This window comes from Delphinus delphis, chromosome 12 (genome assembly GCF_949987515.2).
Source record: "Delphinus delphis chromosome 12, mDelDel1.2, whole genome shotgun sequence".
Taxonomy (NCBI): domain Eukaryota; kingdom Metazoa; phylum Chordata; class Mammalia; order Artiodactyla; family Delphinidae; genus Delphinus; species Delphinus delphis.
The window spans coordinates 1,842,601-1,864,315 of record NC_082694.2 but is presented as its reverse complement, the minus strand read 5'-3'; the positions used below and the strand labels follow the sequence as shown (position 1 = coordinate 1,864,315).

At 52.3% G+C, this 21,715-nt stretch overlaps 1 protein-coding gene across 1 annotated transcript in view; it reads left to right on the top strand.

Moving 5' to 3' along the window:
• Positions 1–21,715, top strand: part of SH3RF3 (SH3 domain containing ring finger 3) — a 201,219-nt gene that overhangs the window by 103,175 nt on the left and 76,329 nt on the right. Inside the window, exon 4 of the mRNA XM_060027650.1 lies at positions 8,441–8,536. Coding sequence (XP_059883633.1) covers positions 8,441–8,536 — 96 coding nt within the window. The remainder of the gene's footprint in view (positions 1–8,440; positions 8,537–21,715) is intronic.

Genomic DNA, 21,715 nt, shown 5'->3' with positions numbered 1-21,715 from the left:
ATGTCCTATAATCACTACCCAGGAGGGAAATGGTGGGGTGCCAGCACCCCAGCTTCCCTCCGTGTCTTCTAACACCGTAGATGAGCATGTCTGTCTTGAACTTCCAATAAACAGATGGTGCAGAACCTACTCACGTGTCCAACTTTGTTTCCTCTCGATGTTACGTGTGTGAACTGCACCTATATTTTGTGAGTGCTATAGTCTGTTCACATTCATCAGTCTGGGGTACTTTTAGCTATTTTTTTTAAATAGAGTTTGGGGTTCATGCCTGAACTGCACAGAAGGTACAAGATTTCCCGATACTCGTGCCCCCCCGCACATGCACAGCCGCCCTGTTATCCACACCCCCCACCCCAGATGGGACATTTGTTACAACTGATGAACCCACATTGACACTTTGCATTCCCCAAAGCACATAGTTTACATTACTGTTCACCCTTGGGGTTACGTATCCTATGGGTTTGGGCAAATGTGTAATGACACGTATGCACGTGTGTAGTATACAGAGCAGTTTCACCGCCCTAAAATCCTTTGTGCTCCACCTGTTCCGCCCTCCCTCCCCCCAACTCCTGGCAGCCACTGTTCCTTTTACTGTCTTCACAGTTTTGCCTTTTCCAGAATGTCATATAGTTGGAATCGCACAATCTATATAGCCTTTTCAGACTGGCTTCTTTCACTTAGTCATATGCATTTAAGGTTCCTCCCTGGCTTTTCATGGCTTGATAGCTCATTTCTTTTTAGCACTGAATAATATTCCATTGTCTGGATAGACCACAGTTTATCTACCCATTAACCTACTAAAGGACATCTTGTTGCTTCCAAATTTAGTTGCTATGAACGTCCATGTGCAGGTTTTTTGTGTGGATGTAAGTTTTTAACTCCATCGGGTAAATGCCAAGGAATGTGATTGCTGGATTGTGTGGTAAGAGTGTGTTTAGTTTTGTAAGAAACCACCGAACTGTCTTCCAAAGTGGCTGCGCTATTCTGCATTCCCACCAGCGGTGATGAGGGTTCCTGTTGCTTCACATCCTCACCAGCGTTTGGTGTTGTCATTGTTCTGCGTTTTGACCGTCCTAATAGAATGTAGTGTTATCTCATTGTTGTTTTACTTTGCATCTCCCTGATGACATACGATGTGGAGCATCATTTCATGTGCTTATTGCCATTTGTATGTCTTCTTTAGTGAGGTGTATGTTAAGGTATTTGGCCCATTTTTAAATCGAATTGTTTGTTTTCTTATTGTTGAGTTTTATGAGGTCTTTGTATATTTTGAATAATAGTCCTTTATCAGATGTGTCTTTTGCAGATATTTTCACGAGTCTGTGGCTTGTCCTTTTATTCTCTTGACAGCGTCTTTCACAGAGCAGAAATTTTTAATTTTAATGAAGTCCAGCTTATCAATTCTTTCTTTCATGGACCAGTCTTTGATGTTGTATCCAAAAGTCATCACCAAACCCAAGGTCATCTAGATTTTCTCCTGTGCTATCTTCTAAGAGTTGTATAGATTTGCATTTTACATTTAGATCTGTGATTCATGTTGACTTAATTTTTGTGAAGGGTGTAAGGTGTGTGTCTAGATTCATTTCTTTTTACAGGTGGGTGTCCAGTTGTTCTGGCACCATTTGTTGACGAGACTGTCTTTGCTCCATTGTAGTGCTTTTCCTCCTTTGTCAGAGATCAGTTGACTACATTTATGTGGGTCTATTTCTGGGCTCTCTATTATGTTCCATTGATCTGTTTTTATATCCTATCACCAATCCCACACTGTCCTCAGTACTGTAGCTTTACAGTAAGTCTTGAAGTCAGATAGCGTCAGTCTCTATTCTTTTCTGTCAGTGTTGAGTTGGCTATTCTGGGTCTTTTGCGTCTCCATATAAAGTTTAGAATCAGTTTGTCAACATCCACAAAAAAGCTTGCTGAGATTTTTATCGGGATTGCATTGAATCCAGAAGTTGAGAGGAACATCGTGACAGTATCGGGTCTCGCTACCCATGTACGTAGGTCATCTCTCCACTGGGTTCGTCTTTGACGTTCTTCACCAGAGTTTTGTAATATTCCTCATGTAGCTCTTGTACTTATTTTGTTAGATGTATACCTGTTTCATTTTTTTTACATGCTAATGTAAACAATATTATATTTTTTAATGTCAAATTCCACTTGTTCATTGCTAGTACGTAGAAAAATATTTAACTTTGATATATTAATCTTATATTCTGAAACCTTGCTATAATTGCTCATTGGTTGTAGTTTTTTGTTGATTCTTTCAGATTTTCTACATAGACAATCATGTAATCTGCAAACAAAGACGGTTCTGTTTCTTTCTTCCCAATCTGTATACCTTTTGTTTCCCTTTGTTGTTTTAATTGCATTTGCTAGGATTTTGACTATGATATTGAAAGGCTGTGGTTAGAGGGGACATCCTTGCTTGTTCCTGATCTTAGGAAAAGCTTCACGTTTCTCACCATTAAGTATGATGTTTAGCTGAAGGGTTTTGTGAACGTTCTTTTCAAGTGGAGGAAGCGTCACTCTGTTTCTAGCTTACTGAGAGGTTTTTTTTTTTTTTTAATCATGAATTGTTTGATTTTGTCAAATGCTTTTTCTGCATCTATTAATGTGAGGATGTGATTTTTCTTCTTTAGCCTGTTGATGGTGATGGATTACAGTAATTGATTTTTGAATGTTAAACCAGCCTTGCATATCTGGGATAAATCCTAGTTGGTCATGCTATATAGTTCTTTTTATACTTTGTTGGATTCAACTTGCTAATATTTTATTGAGGATTTTTGCAACTATGTTCATGGGAGACATTTTAGTTTTCTTTGCCTACTGTGTCTTTGTCTAGTTTGTATTAGTATAATTCTGGCCTCACAGAATGAGATAGAAAGTAGCCCTCCTGCTTCTGTCTTCTGAAAGAAATTGTTAGAGAATTTGGCATAATTTCTTCCTTAAATGTTGGTAGAATTCAGAACCCATCTGGGTCTGGTGCTTTCTGTTTTGGAAGTTTATTAATTATTGATTCAATTTCTTTAACAGATATAGGCCTACTCAGATTGTCTATTTCTTGTGTGAGTTTTGGCAGATTGCGTCTTTAAAGAAATTGGTCCATTTTGTTTATTAAATTTGTGGGCATAGAATTGTTCATAATATTTCTTTGTTATCCTTTTAATGCCCATGAGATCTGTGGCAATGTCCCCTCTTTCATTACTAATATTAGTAATTTGTGTTGCGTCTCTTTTTTTCTTGGTTATCCTGGTTAGAAGCTAATTGAGTTTATTGATCTTTTGAAATAAGCAGCTCTTCGTTGATTATTTTCTGTTGATTTCATGTTTTCAACTTCATTGATTTCTGCTCTAATTTTTATTTCTTCTTTTCTTCCGCTTACTTTGGATTTAACTTGCTCTTCTCTTTTAGTTTCCTGTGGTGGAAGCTCGGTTTATTGATTTTAGATCTTTCTTCTTTCCTGATATATGCATTCAGTGTTATAAATTTACCTTTAAGCACTGCTTTCACTGCAGCCCATACATTTTGACAAATTGTATTTTTATTTTCATTTGTTTGAAAACATTTTAAGATTTCTCTTGATGTTTCTTCTTTGAACCAAATGTTATTAGAATTGTGTTAATTCCAAGTATTTTGGAATTTTCCAGTTATCTTTCTGATATTGATTTCTAGTTTAATTCCATTGTGGTCTGAGAGCAGACATTGTATGGTTTCTGTTCTTTTAGCATTGTTAAGGTGTGTTTTATGGCCCGAAATGTGATCTATCTTGGTGAATGTTTCATGTGACCTCAAAGAAAATGTGTATTTTGCCATTGCTGGATGAAGTAGTCTATAGATGTCAATTATATCCAGTTGATTGATGGTGGTGTTGAGTTCAGCTTGGTCCTTACTGATTTTCTGCCTGCTGGGTCATTCATTTCTGATAGTGGGGCATTGAAGTCTCCCGTCTGTAACAGTGGATTCACCTGTTTCTCCTTGTAGCGCTATCAGTTTTTGCTTCACGTGTTTTGACACTCTGTTGTTAGGTGCATGCATGTTAAGGATTGTTGTCTTCCTGGAGAATTGACACCTTTATCGTTATGTAATGCCCCTTTTTATCCCTGATAACTTTCCTTGCTTTGAAGTTTGCTTTTCCTGAAATTAGTATAGCTACTCCTGCTTTCTTTTGATTAGTGTTAGCGTGGTATATCTTTCCTTATATATATATCTTTATATTTAAAATGGGTTTCCGGTACATAACATACAGTAGGGTCTTGTTTTTTTGATCCACCCTGACCATCTCTGTCTTTCAATTTGTACATTTAGACTATTGCTATTCAAAGTGATTATTGATATTGTTGAATTAATATTTACCACATTTGTTTTCTTTGATTTTTGTTCCTGTTTTTGGTTTCCATCCTTTTTTGGCCTTTTGCAGTTTTAACTAAGTAATTTAAATGATTTCATTTTCTCTCCCGTCTTAGCATATCAGTTGTACCTTTAAAAAATTTTTTTTTGTGGTTGCCCTAGAGATTGCAATATGCATTTACAACTAATCCAGGTCCACATTCAGATAAAACTACTGTTTCACAGGTAGTGCAGTTACCTTATAATCACAAAATAATCCTAATTCCTTCCTCCTGTCCTTTTTGTCATTGCTGTTATTCATTTAACTTATATATAAACATACATAAGTGTATATATTTGTATATATGATATACATATATATGGTATGTACATAAGCATATGTAATTAGATACATTGTTGCTATTATTATTTTGAACAAACTGTTTTTTAAATTTTTTCTTTACTTATTCCTTCTCCAACGTTCTTTGTTTATGTAGAGTCAAGGTTTTGACCTATGTAACTTTTCTTCTCTCTAAAGAACTTCTTTTAACATTTCTTGCAAGGCAGGTCTCCTGGCAACAAATTCCCTCAATTTTTGTTTGTCTCAGAAAGTCTTTATTTCTTTCTCACTATTGAAGAGTTATTTTTCAGGGTAGAATTCTCAGTCATTATTGTGTCAAATATTTCTTTTGTTCCTTTTTTTCTTTCTTCTCCTTCCTATATTCCTGTTACGTGTATATTACACCTCTTGTAGTTATCCTGCAGTTTTTGGATATTCTGTTCTGTTTTGGGTTTTTGTTTATTTTCTTTTTCAGTCTTTGTTCTCTTTGCTTTGCGGTTTTGGAAGTTTCTGTTGAGACATCCTTAAACTCAGAGATTCTTTCTTCAGCTGTTAAATCTACTAATAAGCTTATAAAAGGAATTCTTTATCTCTGTTACAGTGTTTTGATCTCCAGCATTTCTTCTTGGTTCTTTCTTGGACTTACCATCTCTCAGTTTGCATTGCCTACCTGTTCTTGCATGCTGTCTACTTAAATGTATTAGAGCCCTTAGCATAGTTGTTTTAAATTCCCTGTTTGATAATTCCAACATTCCTGCCATATCTGAGTCTGGTTCTGATGCTTGCTCTGTCTCTTCAAACTGTTTTTTGCCTTTTAGGATGTCTAGTAATTTTTGTTCCTTTTTGATATTTGGACATAAAATGTACCACGTTAAAGGTACTGCTGTAAATAGGCCTTTAGTGACGTGGAGGGGAAATGTTCTGTAGCCTCTCACCCTGTTATTAGAGCCCCGTCGTGTAAGGAGTTGTACCTACAGGCTGTGAGCTCTACCTGTGCATCTCCACTTTCCCCTCCTCCTTAGGGAGGACAGGCTGGCTGGAGTGGGCTGCAGTTGGTTATGGTATTGGTTGATGTACCACACTTTATCTAACCAACCCTCTCTGGCTGTGCAGTTGTCTCTAGTTTTTCTCTAGTTGAAGAAACACTGTAATGAACATACTCGGAGCTGAATCTTCTTGCATGTCTGTGATCTTCTTGAAAGAGTCTCTAGAAGTGTTTTTGTCAGATTAGTGGATATGCAGCTTCTTGTGTTTGATAGGACTTGCCACACCACCGCCATAAATGTATATCCCCACCAGAAATGAGAAAGTGCTTGTAGCCATCGTGCTGAACACGCCGAGCGGGCTTGTGTTCATCCCTGCTAATCTGATAAGACACCAAAGACCAGCGAAGGGAGAAGGAATTTTCCTGTCTAAAATTGTACTTTTTTTGAATATTAGTCAGGTATCACATTTTTAAATGTATTTAACAGCAGTTTGCTTTTCTTCCTTTTTTGTGAGTTGCCTGATTTTTGCCCCTGGCCTGGTTTTCTTTTAAAGTATGTGTCTCTCTTTCCTGCTGTGTCTCTCACGTCCTTATGTAGCAAGGATATTAGGTCTTAGTCTCCAGTTTGTCCTGCAAGTATTTTTCTAGATTATTTCCCTTTTTGTTTTCTTGCTGTTCTTAACATAGAGAATTTCATTTTTCTGTAACCAAATCTTTGTTATTTACTTCTTAAGACCATTCCCCACCTCAAGATTAAACATCTATTCACATTTTCTTCTAGGTTATTCAAGGTTTTTTTCTAACATTTAAATCTTTAATACTTAGGGAATTAATTTCGGTGTATACAGTGAATTAGAGAATTAACTCTGTTTTTTTAATGATTAGCCAATTTTAATCACATTTTCTAACTGGTTATTGCTGGTAGATGGGAAACCCAATGATTTTCATGTATTTATTTTAAAATTATCAGCCTTTCTCAAATTCTTATTCTAATTTTTAACTAATACTCTGTTTTTCTAGGTAGAAAATCATATGATTTTTCTTCCCAATATTTATACTTACTATTTTTTTCCTTTTATTTCTATGGCTCTAATATCTAGACCAGTCTCAAATAACCGTGTAGATATTATGGTATTTTGTTTTTTACCAAAATTAATCTGGTATTTTTTCTTTTTAATTTTACAAAATTAAATGTCTTCTTTATTTTGCTCTTGCAGAAGCTCTGGCTTGTAGGAAGCCTTCGGTTACCTTTTCCTTTGCACCGTTGGCGAGGTCTTGGGGGCCACCCTTTGGCTGGGTCTGAGTGGAGTTTATTACGGGTACAGGGCCCTCCTGGTCATGAACTCTATGTGAGATAAGCAAGGTGCCCTCTCTGCTCATCCCTTCTCAAGCCAGTCGGCCACTTTGGCCCTAATGCTTATCAGGAAAGCCCGCCGCCTTGATGGCCGAGCACTGACTACAAGGAAACCCTTGTCGGTGTCACCCGGCCATGGAGAACCAGCCACCCCGAAATGTGGGAAAGCCTGAGATTCCCTCAGTGTCTGTTGCATTTTCTGGACTGTATCAATTGGGAAAAGAAATATTTTGAAGTCACACAGCCCTTGTTATTTGGTACTTGTTTAAGCTGGGAAATTGGGGTTAGGACCTGGAGAAGGAGGGGTGCGGTTGCCCCTGCGCTGTCCCCTAAACCCCTAGGAGAGGGGAGGTTTGGAAGGGAGCATGGGGACCTGCCAGTACAGACTCCTGGTCTTGCCTTTCCTGCCCCATGTCCTCTGGGAGGCACGTCCAGCACCCATCACCTCGTCCCACTTCGCCCCAGATAAACTCCCCAAACTGTGCAGCCCCTCCGTTCACGGGGAAGCAGCTTCTCCGGTGATGTCAGGAAGTCCATCAGGACGCTCCAGATGGAGCGTCCCTCTGACCCCAGGGGCCCACACCCCACATCACTGCTTCACACGAAGGGGTCGAAGGCCCCTTGGTAAGGCAGGCGGTGCTTTCAGACCCAGCCGGGCCCACAGGGCTGCTCTGGCTGTCAGCTCCTGAGCGCCAGGCAGGCCTCCGGTGTCCACGCAGGTCCCGGGGGACAAAGGCAGGCGGTTTGGATGTGGACGGCGGTTGGGCAGACGGCCTGTGGACAGTCCCACTGCACCCCGTGTGGCACCAGCACGGCCCCCCGACGCTTGCTGCCACCCGGTCGTCCCCTCGCTCCTCGTCCTGTCCCCCGCCCTTGTCATCTGTCCCCGCGGCTCGTGGCGCCTCCGGGGGCACCGGGCGAGTCCTCCCCCACCGCACGCCTGTGTCCCTGTTCACGCCCCTCCTTCCTCCCGTGTCTGCCCACCTTCTGCCTCTGTCCTTGCTACTGCCTGGCACGACAAGGATTTAACAGGGTTCAGAGCTTCCACGACTCTAAATAAATGGAGTTGGATTGGGGCATCTTTTGTGCTCTGGTGGAGGCAGGAACATAGAAAGTTTTATACTTAGTTGAATTTATATTTGTTGAAAACCATTTTATTTATAAGCACATATTAGGAACATGAATTTTAAAGTGCTCACTAGATTGTAAATTGCCACACACTTCCACTGGAGGCTCTTTGCTGCTAAAATCAATATGGGAGAGGAAGAGAGATCCTGGGTGAAGACGTGGGAGGGACGGTTTTCACGCCGATCTCAGAATGAGTCATCGCGTAGAGCCTTTCCTTAGCTGCAGTGACACTAACCGGTCTCTTGGTTCTGTTTTTGTATCCGTTTTGTGCGTGTCCCTGTGCTTTGCCTACACGGGGTGATTCCAGGATGAAGTCCTGACTGTAATCAGAAGAGTGGACGACAACTGGGCGGAGGGAATGCTGGGAGACAAGATCGGGATCTTCCCCCTGCTGTACGTGGAGGTGAGGCCGCGCTCCCACACTCACTCCTCCTGCACAGGGAGGTGAGGCCAGGCTCCCAGACCCACCCCTCCTGCACGTGGAGGTGAAGCCGCGTTCCCACACTCACCCCTCCTGCACAGGGAGGTGAGGCCCCGCTCCCAGATCCACCCCTCCTGCATGTGGAGGTGAGGCTGCGCTCCCACGCTCACCCCTCCTGCACAGGGAGGTGAGGCCAGGCTCCCAGATCCACCCCTCCTGCATGTGGAGGTGAGGCTGCGCTCCCACACTCACCCCTCCTGCACAGGGAGGTGAGGCCCCGCTCCCAGGCTCACCCCTCTTGCACGTGGAGGTGAGGCCAGGCTCCCAGATCCACCCCTCCTGCACGTGGAGGTGAGGCCAGGCTCCCAGACCCACCCCTCCTGCACGTGGAGGTGAGGCCAGGCTCCCAGATCCACCCCTCCTGCACGTGGAGGTGAGGCCAGGCTCCCAGACCCACGCCCTCTCTTTCCCTTTGTTGTTTGCTTTACCAGACCAGAGATGAGCTCTCCTCAGGGGAAGAAGGTTACCCCACAGCAATCGGAGTTCAGATGGGGACAACTTGTGGGTTTTATTGAACCCTGAGGCTGTGAGAAGTGCCTCTGCCTCTTGGGGGTGGTCCGTCCCAGCCCATCATCTTGCCACATGGCCAATGAGGCAGGGCTCCCTACTTCTCACGGGAAACCTGGGCCTGCCCCATTTCTCCGAGACCCTCCAGGTTCTGCTGGGCTTGCCCCCAGAACCCCGGGGAGAAGAGCTCACCACAGGAAGCAGCTTCCCCAGGGACACTGCCAGCCACTGAAGGGAACATTGAGGCTCCCTGGACTTGGGGTTTGGGGCGGCTCATCAGCTCCAACCCTGGAGTGGAGGTGCTCGGGCTCATTTGAGGCTGGTTGGCTTCCTGCCTCTTTTCTGTGACCAAGATGCTCTGGGTTTCCAGTGAATAAGTTACGGGCGGTGGCCAAGCGAGGAGCGTTCAGAGCCTTTGCTCTTTCAGCCCCTGCTCGCTATGGTCTGTGTGTGTGTTTGCTGTTTGTCAGCACACGTCCGCATGCGCACGTCCCCAGGCTAACCCCGCGCTGCGCCTGTGCGCACTGCCTCACCGCCAGGAGTCGTTTTAGCCAGTGCTCACGGGGCGTGGGCCCCGAACCCTCCTGAGGAGTCCTGTCTGGCCTCTCGCACCCCTTGTGTGCAGGGCCGCCCCCGACTCCGCAGGGGCCCAGAGCCGGGTGCGATCCCAGGCCGACGGCTCTCAGCTGGGCCCTACTCCCTCCCCGCAGCGTCCTCGCTCAGAGCCTGTGCTCCCCCAGCCCAGGGCGGGCCACACACGATGCAGGGGACATGGCCAGCTTTGCCCCTGCTGAGCCCTGTGGGCCAGTGGATTCCGGTACCTGCCAGATGAAGGCCGCTGGCTGGGGTGGGTGGCCCAGGCTCTCTGCGCTGATTAGCCTCCGCTTTTCCAGCCTCATCTCCGGCCCTTTCCTCCCCTTCCCCTACATGTCCGGAACCCACGGTTCTTATGTGTACTCTGAAGCAGCAGCTCCCCGGTGACTCTCAGACCCTCCCCAACAGTAAGTCCGCACACACACTGGTACACTTGCGAGGGGCACACTCATGCACACATGAGCACACACACGCTCTGCTCTCTGCCCCCCACCCCCGGCAAGGACCACAGCCCACAGCACCTCCGGCCTCACTTGTGCCTTTGCTCCAACTCTGGGAGGTGGTCTCTGCATCTGCTGCCTCAGACCCAAGAACTCGACGCGTGAAACCCCCACAGTGCTGTCCACACGTGGAGAGTCTGTCCCCCCGGCATCTTTGGCCAGTGGAACCTCTTCCAAGGCAGACTCTCACGGAGCCACTCACAGAAAGGTCCCAGGGGCCTGTGACAACGCCCCCAAACGGAGTCAGCTCAGCCGAGTCACGGAGCTGGGACTTCCCAAGGGGGGCCAGAGAAGGTGAAAGGACGGGCGTTTAAAAGCATGGATGCAGTTCACGGACACATTTTTAAAGAAACAAGGTGGAAAAGAGAGTGCACTGAAGACTTTCCCTTTTAGGAAGTTCAGGAGCAGCAGAACTCCCCCCTCACCCGCGGCTGATGGAAGGGGGTGCCCTGGGGAGACCGAGCAGAGAAGCGAGAGGGAGGCCCTGGCTGTGGAGAGGCTTCGAGGCTTGATCTGGGAGGTGCTGGTGGGGTGGTGCAGCTGTGAAGTGATGTAGCTAACATTTTTGCACTTCTCTTTAAAATGCAGTTTAAGAAACTAAGAAAAAATTTTGTAGGAAACCTGAGGCAGGTAATGGTGCCCCTGCGGGAGGCCGAGCCCGGCGCACTGGCACCCCTGCTCTGGAAGGGACTCGGGCATCATCCCAGAGGCCGAGAGTGTGGGCTCGGGGCTGGAAACCAGTCAGCAGGGCCTCCTGAGGCTCACGTGGCTCAGACACTCAGCCAACTGGGAGTCAGTGCCCTTGGGGCTCGACTGCTGGACCCTGGAGACGGTCCTTCAGAGCAAGGGCGTAGGGGCTCCTGTGTGCCCACCGCCCTCCCAGTTGCTCTGCTCTGATCACAGCCTCCTGCCCCCCCAGGTCCCCTGAGCCGGGGGCTGGGCTCTCCTCCAGGGGCCGAGGCAGAGCAGGGCCCTCGCTCCTGTCCCGCACCTCCCCGGGCACAGCGCCGGGCCCGGCACCATTGCCCCAGGGGCCCTGGCAATAGCCACAGACCCCAGGACCTCAGCAGGCACCGAAGAAGGAGGCCCTGGCCGGGTGTCTCCTGAGGCTGATTCGCTGTTATGTACCCACTCCCTTTTGAAGCGCTGAGCTGACGCTTACCCTCACGCGGCCTCGAGGGCATCGCGCGCGGGTGATAGAGTTCAGACCATCTTCCTCTGGGCGATGAGCAGGCATCTGAGGCCTTCGTTCTTAATGTCCCTCATGCTTGGCAAAGTGACTGCACGTGGCAGGTGCTTAAAAAATGACTGTGAGAGTGACAGCAGCCCGACAGGTGGCTAGCGGCCAGTTTTTGGATTTGCAGAATGCAGGGATTGTGCAGAGCCGGGGCTCTGGGGACTTGGAGGTACAGACTGAGGCAGGAGAGCTGTCAGACTAGCTCAGTGTAAAGAGGAAACCGCATGGCCTTCAGTGGGGTGAACCCAGGCGGGCTGCCTGGAAGCAGAGGGAGGATGCGGTCGCCAGATCTCCTTCATCAGACTTTCCTGGCGCCCGCCCTGCGCCTCCCCTGGGCTCTGCCCTCCACAGCTCACTCCCCTGAGGCCCCACCTCGCATGGTGAGCTTGGCCGGGGCTCCCTCCTTCTGAAGACACTTTGTTTCACTTCCCAGCCTCACTGTGGCCGGAGCCCCCATGCCTTCTGGAGGAGACCCCTGGGTTGACCCCTCGGGGTAAGGGCTTCCTCCAGTCCCTACCATGCTCGCTCAGGGCCCCCAGGTGTAGGGACCATGATTTGTCTGCCAGTCCGTCCACAGAGCCTGAGCACGCCTCCATTCCGGCTCGCCCAGAGCGGGTGCACATTTGAGAGTCACTGGGTGGGCGAGCCTGCCCCCTGCCCACAAGGACAGGTGGGTGATGGCTGGTTGAGGGAGGCCCAGAAGGCTGAGCCTGCGAAGCCATCAGCTCTCCTGCCGGCTGGGGCCTTCTGGGTGGGAATTCTCCCCCTCTTTGTATGTCCGGTGTCACCTGTATTGAACTTGGACATGTCGGTGTGTTTCCTCGTTTTGTGCTCTGGGCTCCTGGAGGCCAGCTGGCTCGGCTGCCCGTGTCCTTGTGACCAGTTACTGTAATGGGCACCTGGAGAGACAGGGCTGCCCCGGCCTCAGCACAAGGGCCAGTGCGTCCTGGCAGCTTCCCCGGGGACCCCGGCCCCCTACTGAGAAGAGCTGACCCCAGGGAGCCGCGTCTGGGGCCAGGAGCATCTGGAAAAAGAGGTGCAGAGAGGGGGGAAGCTCTGAGTAGGGGTGAGGAGCCTCGTGGTGACCCTGGCTGACCCTGGAGGCCTAGGGCCGAAACGCAGTGGAGGCCGCTCTGATGGGCCAGGCCCATCAGGCGGGCGGCCTGTGCATCCCTGGGCACTGAGGACCTGGGTGGGTCTTGCCACCTCCACACCAGGCCGCGGGTGCAGCTGGAGCTCTGTCTCGATAGCCCAGGCCCAGGGAGGGAGGGGCTGAGCCTAAGCTGCCCTCAGGGAGGAGCTGGGCTGGGAGGGGAGGGTCTTGGAGGAGGGCCCGCCCTTGGAGGGAAGAGGAGACAAGGGGGATTCTGGAGGTGCAGGGGACAGGGTGTTGACGGTCTGTGTCCAGCTGTCCTCATCTCAGCCTCTTGGCAGAAGGTTATTTGTGGAGAACCACAGGGTTCAAGACTGCGTAGGAGGTGACTCAGGGGACTCACCGGGGAGGGGCGTGGGGGGGGCGGTGTTGAGGCGTGCGAGGGGCAGGAGCCAAGGGAGGAAGCGGGCGCTGGGCGGGGTCGGGGTCGGCCAGTCATGGACCTGCCAGAGGCCTGGTGCGCGGCATGGCTCTGTGGCATGGCTCCGTGGCCCGGAGCGGGCGCAGTGGTGGCTGGGAGGAGCCCAGAGGAGGGGCTGCAGGCAGTGATGGGACAGAGCCCCGGCCCAGCGGTGGGAGGGGCTGGAGGGTGGGGGCGGGGTGTCTCCGAGTGGTGCTACGGGAATCCTGTCTCCCTCCTGCCACCAGAGCCAGCCCCCGCCACCCCTCCACTAGCTGGTGGATGCATCCTCGTGGCATCTTCTGAGAGCCTGTGTCCTACGGCTGGAGCCACGCACTCACCTGGAGGGTTTGTTCTCTGGCTCCCGCTCCCTCCCCTTCTACTGCCCCACACGTCAGGGGTCAGCATCCTTCCGGCCTCCTAGCCCTGCCGCACCTGCAGGCACGGGTTTCCGGACACAGAGATGGGGGAGGATGGGCGAGCCCCGGAAAGCGAGGCAGCCTCATCCCAGGGCCAGTGCGCGTCCAGAGAGTTCTGACCTTGGGGAACCAGATCCAGGCCTCTGCCTGTTGGTGGGTCCCACGACCTCGGCTAATGGTGTTGATGTGCGAGGGCAGACTGCTGAAGTGATGCTATTTACAGATGCTGGGAGTTGATGGAAGCAAAAACTGAAACCTGATTTAGCCGGATGGATGTAATGCCCAAAATGGTACGGTTGCTAACGGCAGCTGCTTCCCGTTTGAGAGGCCTTGTCTTCAGTGCGGAAATTAGGGCGGATGTTGTCGAAGCCTCAGCTAATTACCATGTTGAACTTGGCCCTTCTTGCACGTGTAGCACCGCCGTCTCCTTGTGACTTTATTTACGAAGAGAGCGTATTATTCTGAGCCTCCGTCTCTAAATATGGTATCGAAGCTGCCACCTTCTCTGGGAACACACAGCTCTGAAGTTGTCTGTATTGTTTCAAAGGCCCAGAGCCTGGAGCTGCCCCTCATGCATTGGGTTCGCCCCACACCCCCAGTAACTGCTGGTTATTTCTTCACCGTTGTCTTGGTTTTTCAGCTCAGGCCGGGGGGCAGGCAGAACGTTTCCAGGGAGGAGGCTGGGGAGGGTCTGTGGCTTCTAGTGGAAGGTCCACGCCCAAGCTCAGGGGAGAAGCAGATGGACGCGGGAGGCCCAAGCCCTGACTCGGCTTCAGCGCCTCCACAGACCCTACGTTCTAGTTGGGATGCGGGTGGATAGACCTGCAGGGGTGTCCCTGGTTGAGGGGGCGCAGCTCCTGGACGAGAAACCCCACGTGTCGTGCCCAGCGTGGGCGGTGGGAGAGGGGAGTGGGGTTCTAACTTCCTGCTCCCACTGGGGGATGTGGGCCCGGGGATTGGAAAGATGCTGCTCCTGCCCTGACTGGACCTGCAGGCCGCCTGAGCTTCGTTGAGCTGTGTGATGCGTCAGTACCGAGTTTCTACCTCTGCACGCATGGACGGTGCCCCGTCCAAAAGCACACCAGGAGGACCCCGTGAGGCGCCAGGCACAGCCCCGAGTGGAGGTCCAGCGCCACACGCCCAGAGGGTGACGGTTTGCGGCCACTGGCGTTCTCAGGGGACCGAGGCCTCTGAGGAGGGGGGAGGCCCTCAGAGCAGCCGAGGGGCCGGCTGGCCGTTCCACACGCTCTCAGCAGCCCCGTGAGCGGGGGCCGCAGCTCCGAGCAGAGGGGCTCTCTGGGATGAAGGCCCTCTTCTAGCTACGTTTTCTTCCTTTCCTTTCCTCCCATCATTCTGTACCGCCTACAAACAACCAGCTCTGCCGACTTCTCTGAAGTGGTCCTGGCGCCGACACAGGGATGGTCGTGTGACCGTCAGGCTGTTAGAAGTTAGCGAGGGTGTGCCGCCGGGCAGACTCTCCAAGGGAGACACGGAGACGGGACCCTCGTTGGGCAGCCACACAGACCCCCAGGCCCATGCCGGACGAGGCGGCGATACCAGTTCACCTGGACACGGTTCAGAACCAGCGACTTGCAGCCGCGGGTGGTCATTTCGCTGTGAAGCTCGAGGTGGATTCACGTGGCTGCAGCCGTTCCCACAGCCCTCCCGTCCCGTGGCCTCTCTCGTGGCCGGCGGTTGGGCGGGCCTGGCCCCGGAACCTGTGGAAACCTCCGTGTTCTTCCCCGTGGAGGGTTGGTTTGGCGCAGGCTGCTCCACCCCCACCTATGTGGAAGGAGGCGGAAACGGCCTCGGCGGGAGCAGCAGGCGGGAAGCGCACGGCAGACGGACAGGTGGACGGGGCCTCTGCGACGCGGACGGCTGGGCTGGGTGTCCGGGGCTCGTCTCCGGAAGGTGCCCCCGCTGTGTCTCCTGACATGCACGCTGCCCTGCCTCTCGGACGCGGGGTGCTCGGGATGTTGCGTCGTGCTTCTCTGCGGGCTCTGTGTTCCGGGCTGTTTCTGGTTCTGCTCCACTGGCCGACCTTTCGCCTCTGTGAGTATCTCTACCGTTGACGTAGAGGCTGCGGTTTCCTGCTTCTCTGCCTGCCTGGTATCTTTAACTGGATGCCAGTGGTGTGAATTTTGGCTTTTCCAGTGCTGGATGTTTTTGTATTCCTACAAATATTTGCAAGCCTTGTCCTGGGATGTAAGTTATACAGAAACAGTGTGATGCTTTCGTGCCTCCGTCTTACCCTTTGACGGGCAGGACTAGGGCGCCTCTAACGTGGGGCTGATTATCCCCGTCCCCACCTGCGAAGCTGCGTCCTCTACTCCATGTCCTGTGGTCTATGAGCTGCTTCACTGCTGAGCTGTCTGATGTCCCGTGTCTGAAAACTGTTCCATAAATTTGGTTTTAGCATTTCAGGTGAGAGGGTAAAAATGATCCTTCTTATTCCTTCTTGTTAACCTGCAGTGGTTTCGAATTTTGAAATAAGGGTGACACACCATTATGTTGTACCCTTTAAACTAATACAAGGTTATATGTCAGTTATACCTCAGTAAAACTGCGGGGGGGGGGGGGACAAATAAGGATAAAATTAGGATGCAAGAGGTACTTCTGACAGAACGGGAAAGCAGTAGGTCAGCCATGGCTCTCCCATGCTGAGTCTCCCCAGCCCAGGGCCCAGAGTAAACAGTCAGCTTTCATCAGAGACGTGAGGACTGGGTGGAAGTCTTTGAGGCCCTCATCCTCTGTGGAGACGGGTTACAACCAGGTCCAAACACTGTCCTGCGACCAGTGCTCTGGGTGGGCCAATGGGGGCGGCGTGGGCTGGCGGCTCCTCCGTTTCTTCCAAGCAGGTGTGACCCCTGCTTCCTCACCCAGATCGTAACTCTCAGGACACCCTGATTCTGCCACATCAGAGGTGACCCGACAAAACCCCAGGAAGGAAACAGGAGAGACGCCACTCAGGGCTTCCTGCTGCAGAACGTGGGGGAGATGTGATCTTGCCTGAAGCTCCGTTTTGTTTTTCCGTTTGCACGACCTATTTCTCACGAGCTTCTACGTCAGTGGGCATCTGGGGGCAGGGACATCCCGCCGGACCTGAATATGAGTCCTGCCCGCGTTTCTGTGTCCTTGTGCTGACTGTGCCTTTGTGAAGACTTAATGCGCTTCACCCAACAGACGACGCTCAGTCACCAGAGGGCAGGCTCAGCCCGGGAGGCGACGGAGGGGAGGAGCCGTGGGGCTCCTGGGGGGCAGGACTTCAGTGTCCTTTGGGTGGCCCCGCTGGGATCCGGGTCTGCACCCCAAGGCATGATCTGGGTGCTGGGGTGTGATCATTGGGACTTTCCTCCACGGAGATAGGTAGATGCATAGGGACCAGCTCTCCCTGATCACTCCCTCCTTTAGTGGTTTTTGTGTGTGTGTGTGTGGTACGCGGGCCTCTCACTGTTGTGGCCTCTCCCGTTGCGGAGCACAGGCTCCGGACGCGCAGGCCCAGTGGCCATGGCTTACGGGCCCAGCCGCTCCACGGCATGTGGGATCCTCCCGGACCGGGGCACGAACCCGCATCCCCTGCATTGGCAGGCGAACTCTCAACCACTGCGCCACCAGGAAAGTCCCCTTTAGTGTTTTTTGAACAATTTGTGACGTTAACATCTTGTAATGTACTGTACACAGAGTGACATGTAACGTCTCAGTTTTCCTGTCATCGTCTCTGTCTTCATAACTACATAAGTAGCCACTTTGAGGCCAGACTAGTAGCAATTCTTTTCCCTTCTGGGTCCTGGCATAGTGGTTGCACATAGTAGGCAGTTAGTGGGTTTGTGTAGTGTTGTTGAGTTGTGGGCCAGTGTTTCACAGAAGTGGTCAAAGTGTAAGGGCTAAGCCGTCAGCCATTTCTGAGGTCTCAGCTGGGACACCTTCAGCCTGTCTTCTTGGAAGCACATGGTGGGACTTAGCAAGGCCTTGTGAAACCGGCCCCTGCAGCCTCCCTGGGAGCTTCTGTGTGGTAGCCCTGCCCACAGCCTGGAAATCCAGCTGCAGGTGGGCCCAGAAAAAAGCAGAGATGACTTCCATCTTCAGTAGACAAGCAGGCATGACAGTGTCTCAACCTGCGGCTGAAGTGCAGGCGATGTTGGAAGGAGCCAGGCCTGGCTGCCCGCTGAGCCCAAGCCTCTCCTGGGGCCTCGGTTCGCGCAGCCGGGGGAACAGCAGCCAGCGGTGCTCTGTCTGACCGTTTCTGCCCAGGCTCCAGCTGCTTCTTTCCTTCCCATCACGTGTCGCTCACATGGGCAATAATAACCCAGAAAACCAAGTACGTGCAGGATGGGATTTTTTTCAGCCAACTTGAGCTCCCTCCACTGGACGCTTTTTGACTCAGAATCTCTGTGTCCTCACCCGCCGTCCGCTCATCCTCATCCTGCTCGGGGACACAGGTTCCTCAGGCCTCCGTGTCCCCGCAGGCTGCCTGGGCCTCCCCACCCTCCCGCCCTGCCCTCGGCCGTGGCTTCGACGGGTGCCTTCACTCAGCTTCCCTCCTGGGAATCCACATCCCTACCTTCCCTACCGAGTCATCCAGGCCAGCGACTCAGAAACTTCAGTGAGCGTCAGAGTCCCCTGGAAAGCTCCGGGCCCAGCCCCGAGTCTGACGCAGTGGGTCTGGTGGACCCGTGTCTGAGAAATAAGTTGGGGGAGAGGCTTGGTGTGCAGGATTCCGCCTGCCCCCTGGGGGGGCCTCCGTGGTGAAGGTGAACGAAGCACACTTAGCTGTGGAGAGATTCGGCTCTGGGTGTTACTAAGGGACCGCAGAGTGTGCCTTGGCTGAGGTTCAGGCCTGTGTTCAGTGCAGAGTAGCGAGTCTGATGGCGCAGCTGGAAAGGGTCATGGGGCCTCTGGGTGCCTTCCCTCCAGAGCAGAGAGCACTTGTGGGGAGATGGCCCTGCAGTGCCAGCCGCCGCTCCCCCAGTAGTTCTAAGACTTGACCACGAATTACTTCCCAGATTAACTGTCTGGGCCTCCGTCGTGGTGTCTCTCCCGTTACCTTTGATTAGCACTTCTGTTTGGAAGGAGGCTGCGAGTCGCTGGTGACCCGGACCCTTCTGAGACCAGCGTGTGCTCGGGGCGCCACCTTCTGCAGCCGCCTCGACTCCGCCAGTTACTGCAAAGGGAGAAAGAGCGGCTAGCTCTGGCCTCACCTCCTCTGCCCGGCCTCCTCAGAGGAACTCAGAGCTGTCCTCTGTTGCGTTTATTTCTTCCAAATCCTCAAAGCCAGAGCAGTTAAGAGTTATGGTGTGAAGCCGTTGAGGACTCCGCGGTCTCCCTCGGGGGCCGTTCCTGTGTCTATTGGCGCGTCTGAGCCCTGGACTGAAAGAGCAGGTTTCCAGCCTGTCTGAGCTGTGCCTTGCAGGCCAGCGGGGGCCACCGTCCACCCCTCCACTCGCTCAGCCCTTCAGTCACTCTTCCATCGAGCGCCGCCGTGTGCCAGGCCCTGCGGAGAATCGTCTTGAAACCCAGAGTCTCGCTGGACGAGAGAAGGAAGAAGAGAAGATGAAGTCTAGAGGGCAGCGTATCCTCTGTGCAAACAGGGCTCGAAGGGGGCAGGGAGGCTGCGGCAGGGACCCTACAGCTCTCCTGCTCAGAGAAGCCCCCGGGGGCCGGAGGGGAGGGGCAGGAGCTGCGGTGCGGGCCCAGTGATGCCCGGGCTGCCTGGAGCTGAGGGGCAGCGGGCGAGTGGGGGTGGGGGGTGGGGTCCGTGGGAGGCCGGCCTGGTCATTCTCGGGGCTTCGAGTTTGCTGCACACACCGCAAGTGGGTGAGTCTGCATCCCCTCCCTGCTCACGGAACGGCCTCTGGGCCTCTGTCTGCTGACCACCCCCCAGCCGTGTCCTTCATTTCTAACCCTGCCTTTACCTGGGGGTTGATAGCATAAAACAAATGTAGAGAGAACCTTCTAGACGAAAAGTTTCCAGCTGTGCTGGGTCTTGGGCCCCTGAGAGCAGCCCTGTCATCTGTCACCATCTCCCAGCCTACCCTCCACCGGTCTCACCTCCCCAGGGTCCGTTGTCACACGTGGACCAGACAGTCTGAACGAAGGTGACTCGGGCCTCACTCCTGCCTACAGCCCCCGGGGGGCCCCTGGCTCTCAGAGTAAATCCGGGCTCCTCCCTGTAGCCCACAGGCCGCGCGGGGCAAAGAGTCGGCCAGGGGCCCAGCCCCGCGCTCCTGCCAGCCTCGCCTCCTGGTCTGTGCCGCGGGGTGATGGCCTCCCCCTCCTCGGGCCTGGGTGCTGGGCGTGGAGCGGCACTGGTGCTGTGAGGGCCGCGTGGGGACCTCGTTTCCTGTGACGGCGTGTCCGGCACTAGGGGCCCTCGAGTCTCCTCGCAAAATTGTATTCTTACTGCGGGAGTATTGTCTTTGAGGCTGTTGTATGGACAAGGAAGAAAATCTTCGATCCTTTAAAAACCAATTTGGAACAGTTTCTCGTTTCATTCCGAGGGAAGGAACACTGTACTTTGGAGAACGAGGATCTGTGAACTGTGCAGGGCGGGGCCTCCTCAGTAACAGTCGGGCTTCAAGTCCTGCTGGAGGCCAAGGCCAAGGTGGCGGCGTGCGTGTGGGCCAGGCCAGAGCAGCCAGCCTGGGCTCTCAGGGGGCTGCACCGGCCACCTGCAGTCACCGGGCAGAGGGTGCAGATTCAGATCGGAAGGCTGGGCCGTGACGCCCAGCTCCCCACTCGGGAGCTGATGGCTGAGGCTCGGCTCAAGACCGGGTACAGAAAAATGATCCCCGGGGGTTAACGCACGCTTCTGTAAACCTTTGTATTTAAAGGGGGATGAATGTGTGTTTGAAATCTGTTCCTGTTAGGACTTCTTATTGCTAAATTTGCAACACTGTTCCTATGTTAATATGTTCTTAAACATGTAAGTTTGGGGGAGAGTTTATTGAGTTGCCCTTGAGGTTTTAGTTATAGAAGTCTTCTTCTTCTGTGGGATCTTAGTTCCCCAACCAGGGATCAGACCCAGGCCCTGCAGTGGAACTGCAGAGCCCTAACCACTGGACCACCAGGGAAGTCCCCAGAGAAGTCTTCACACCCTGTTCTCAGATCCAGCTGAGAGAAAGATGAACGTCTAAGAGATGGAAATTTAAGTGCTAACTTTATTACCAACAAATCTCAGTGGAGGAACATGGGTCAGATCCGGAGGCAGTGGAGCTCGCTAGCGCCTCGCCCTCAAGCGTAGACCTGGGCCTCCCGCCCGAGGGCTTGGCCCCCTTGTCTAGAACTGCTGCCCTGAGCCAGCTGGGAGCAGGGAGGGGACCCCCCAGGCCTGAGCTCCTCCTGCTTAAGAAGACAGACCCACAGGGGCGTCCTGCCCCACCCCCGAGCATTCACAGGCGAGCATTCAGGGTGGGGGGTGGACAGGGTTGCCGGCCCTGCCCGGGCCCACCTCTCTCAGCCTTCCTCCCGCTTTGGCTGGTAGGTCTTGTCCACCTCTGAGCTCTCAGACACCCTGTGGGGTGGGAGTGTGGTACCAAGGATGAGCGCTGTGCTCCCTGTAGAGACCCCCCAGCCGGGCTCCTAACCAAGCCACCGACGGGGAGGAAACCTTTGTCAGATCCGCCGTGAAACCACAGCTCCCAAAGCCACTGCGTCTAACCTGGGGAGCAGCAAGGTCTTTTACGGCACTTCAGGCTTTGTACGGAGTGGAAAAAACATGGTGCTCCCGCGGCCCCGGAAGTCTCACCCTATGTCGGAAGCTGTCCCAGCCTAATCTGCACGTTTTGTTTTTAATGACTTCCTGATACACCTGGCTGTTGTTCAAAACAGGGAAATTCAGAAAAGTGTGAAGAGGAAAATCAGAGTCACCATAATCCTACCAGTAAATATGAATAAAAAACACGTGTAGGAGGAGAATGAATAGAAACGTTGCGAGCGTGCTGTTGTTTCCTGTATTCTTTTCTGTGTGTAAATTTACATGTATTGTGAACGAATTTGGGATGTCGCTGCATCAGTATTTCTGTTGCTTTCTTCATTAAATTGTGAGAATTTTCCAATGACATCGTTGGAAAATTGACAGAAGTCAGGGGGTCCTCCCGCTGGAGTCCTCCAAGCCCTCCGCCCACACAGAGGAGAGCCGGGCCCTGGCCCCACTGACCCCCGGCACCCGTTCCCAACCACGTGTCTCTCCAGCCCCTCTGCCTGCTATTCCTCCTTGGACACCCAGGGCTCCCGCCTCCTGTCCCATCCCCAGGTGTCAGCAGGCCCCTCCTTCCTCAGTAAGGACTTCCGTG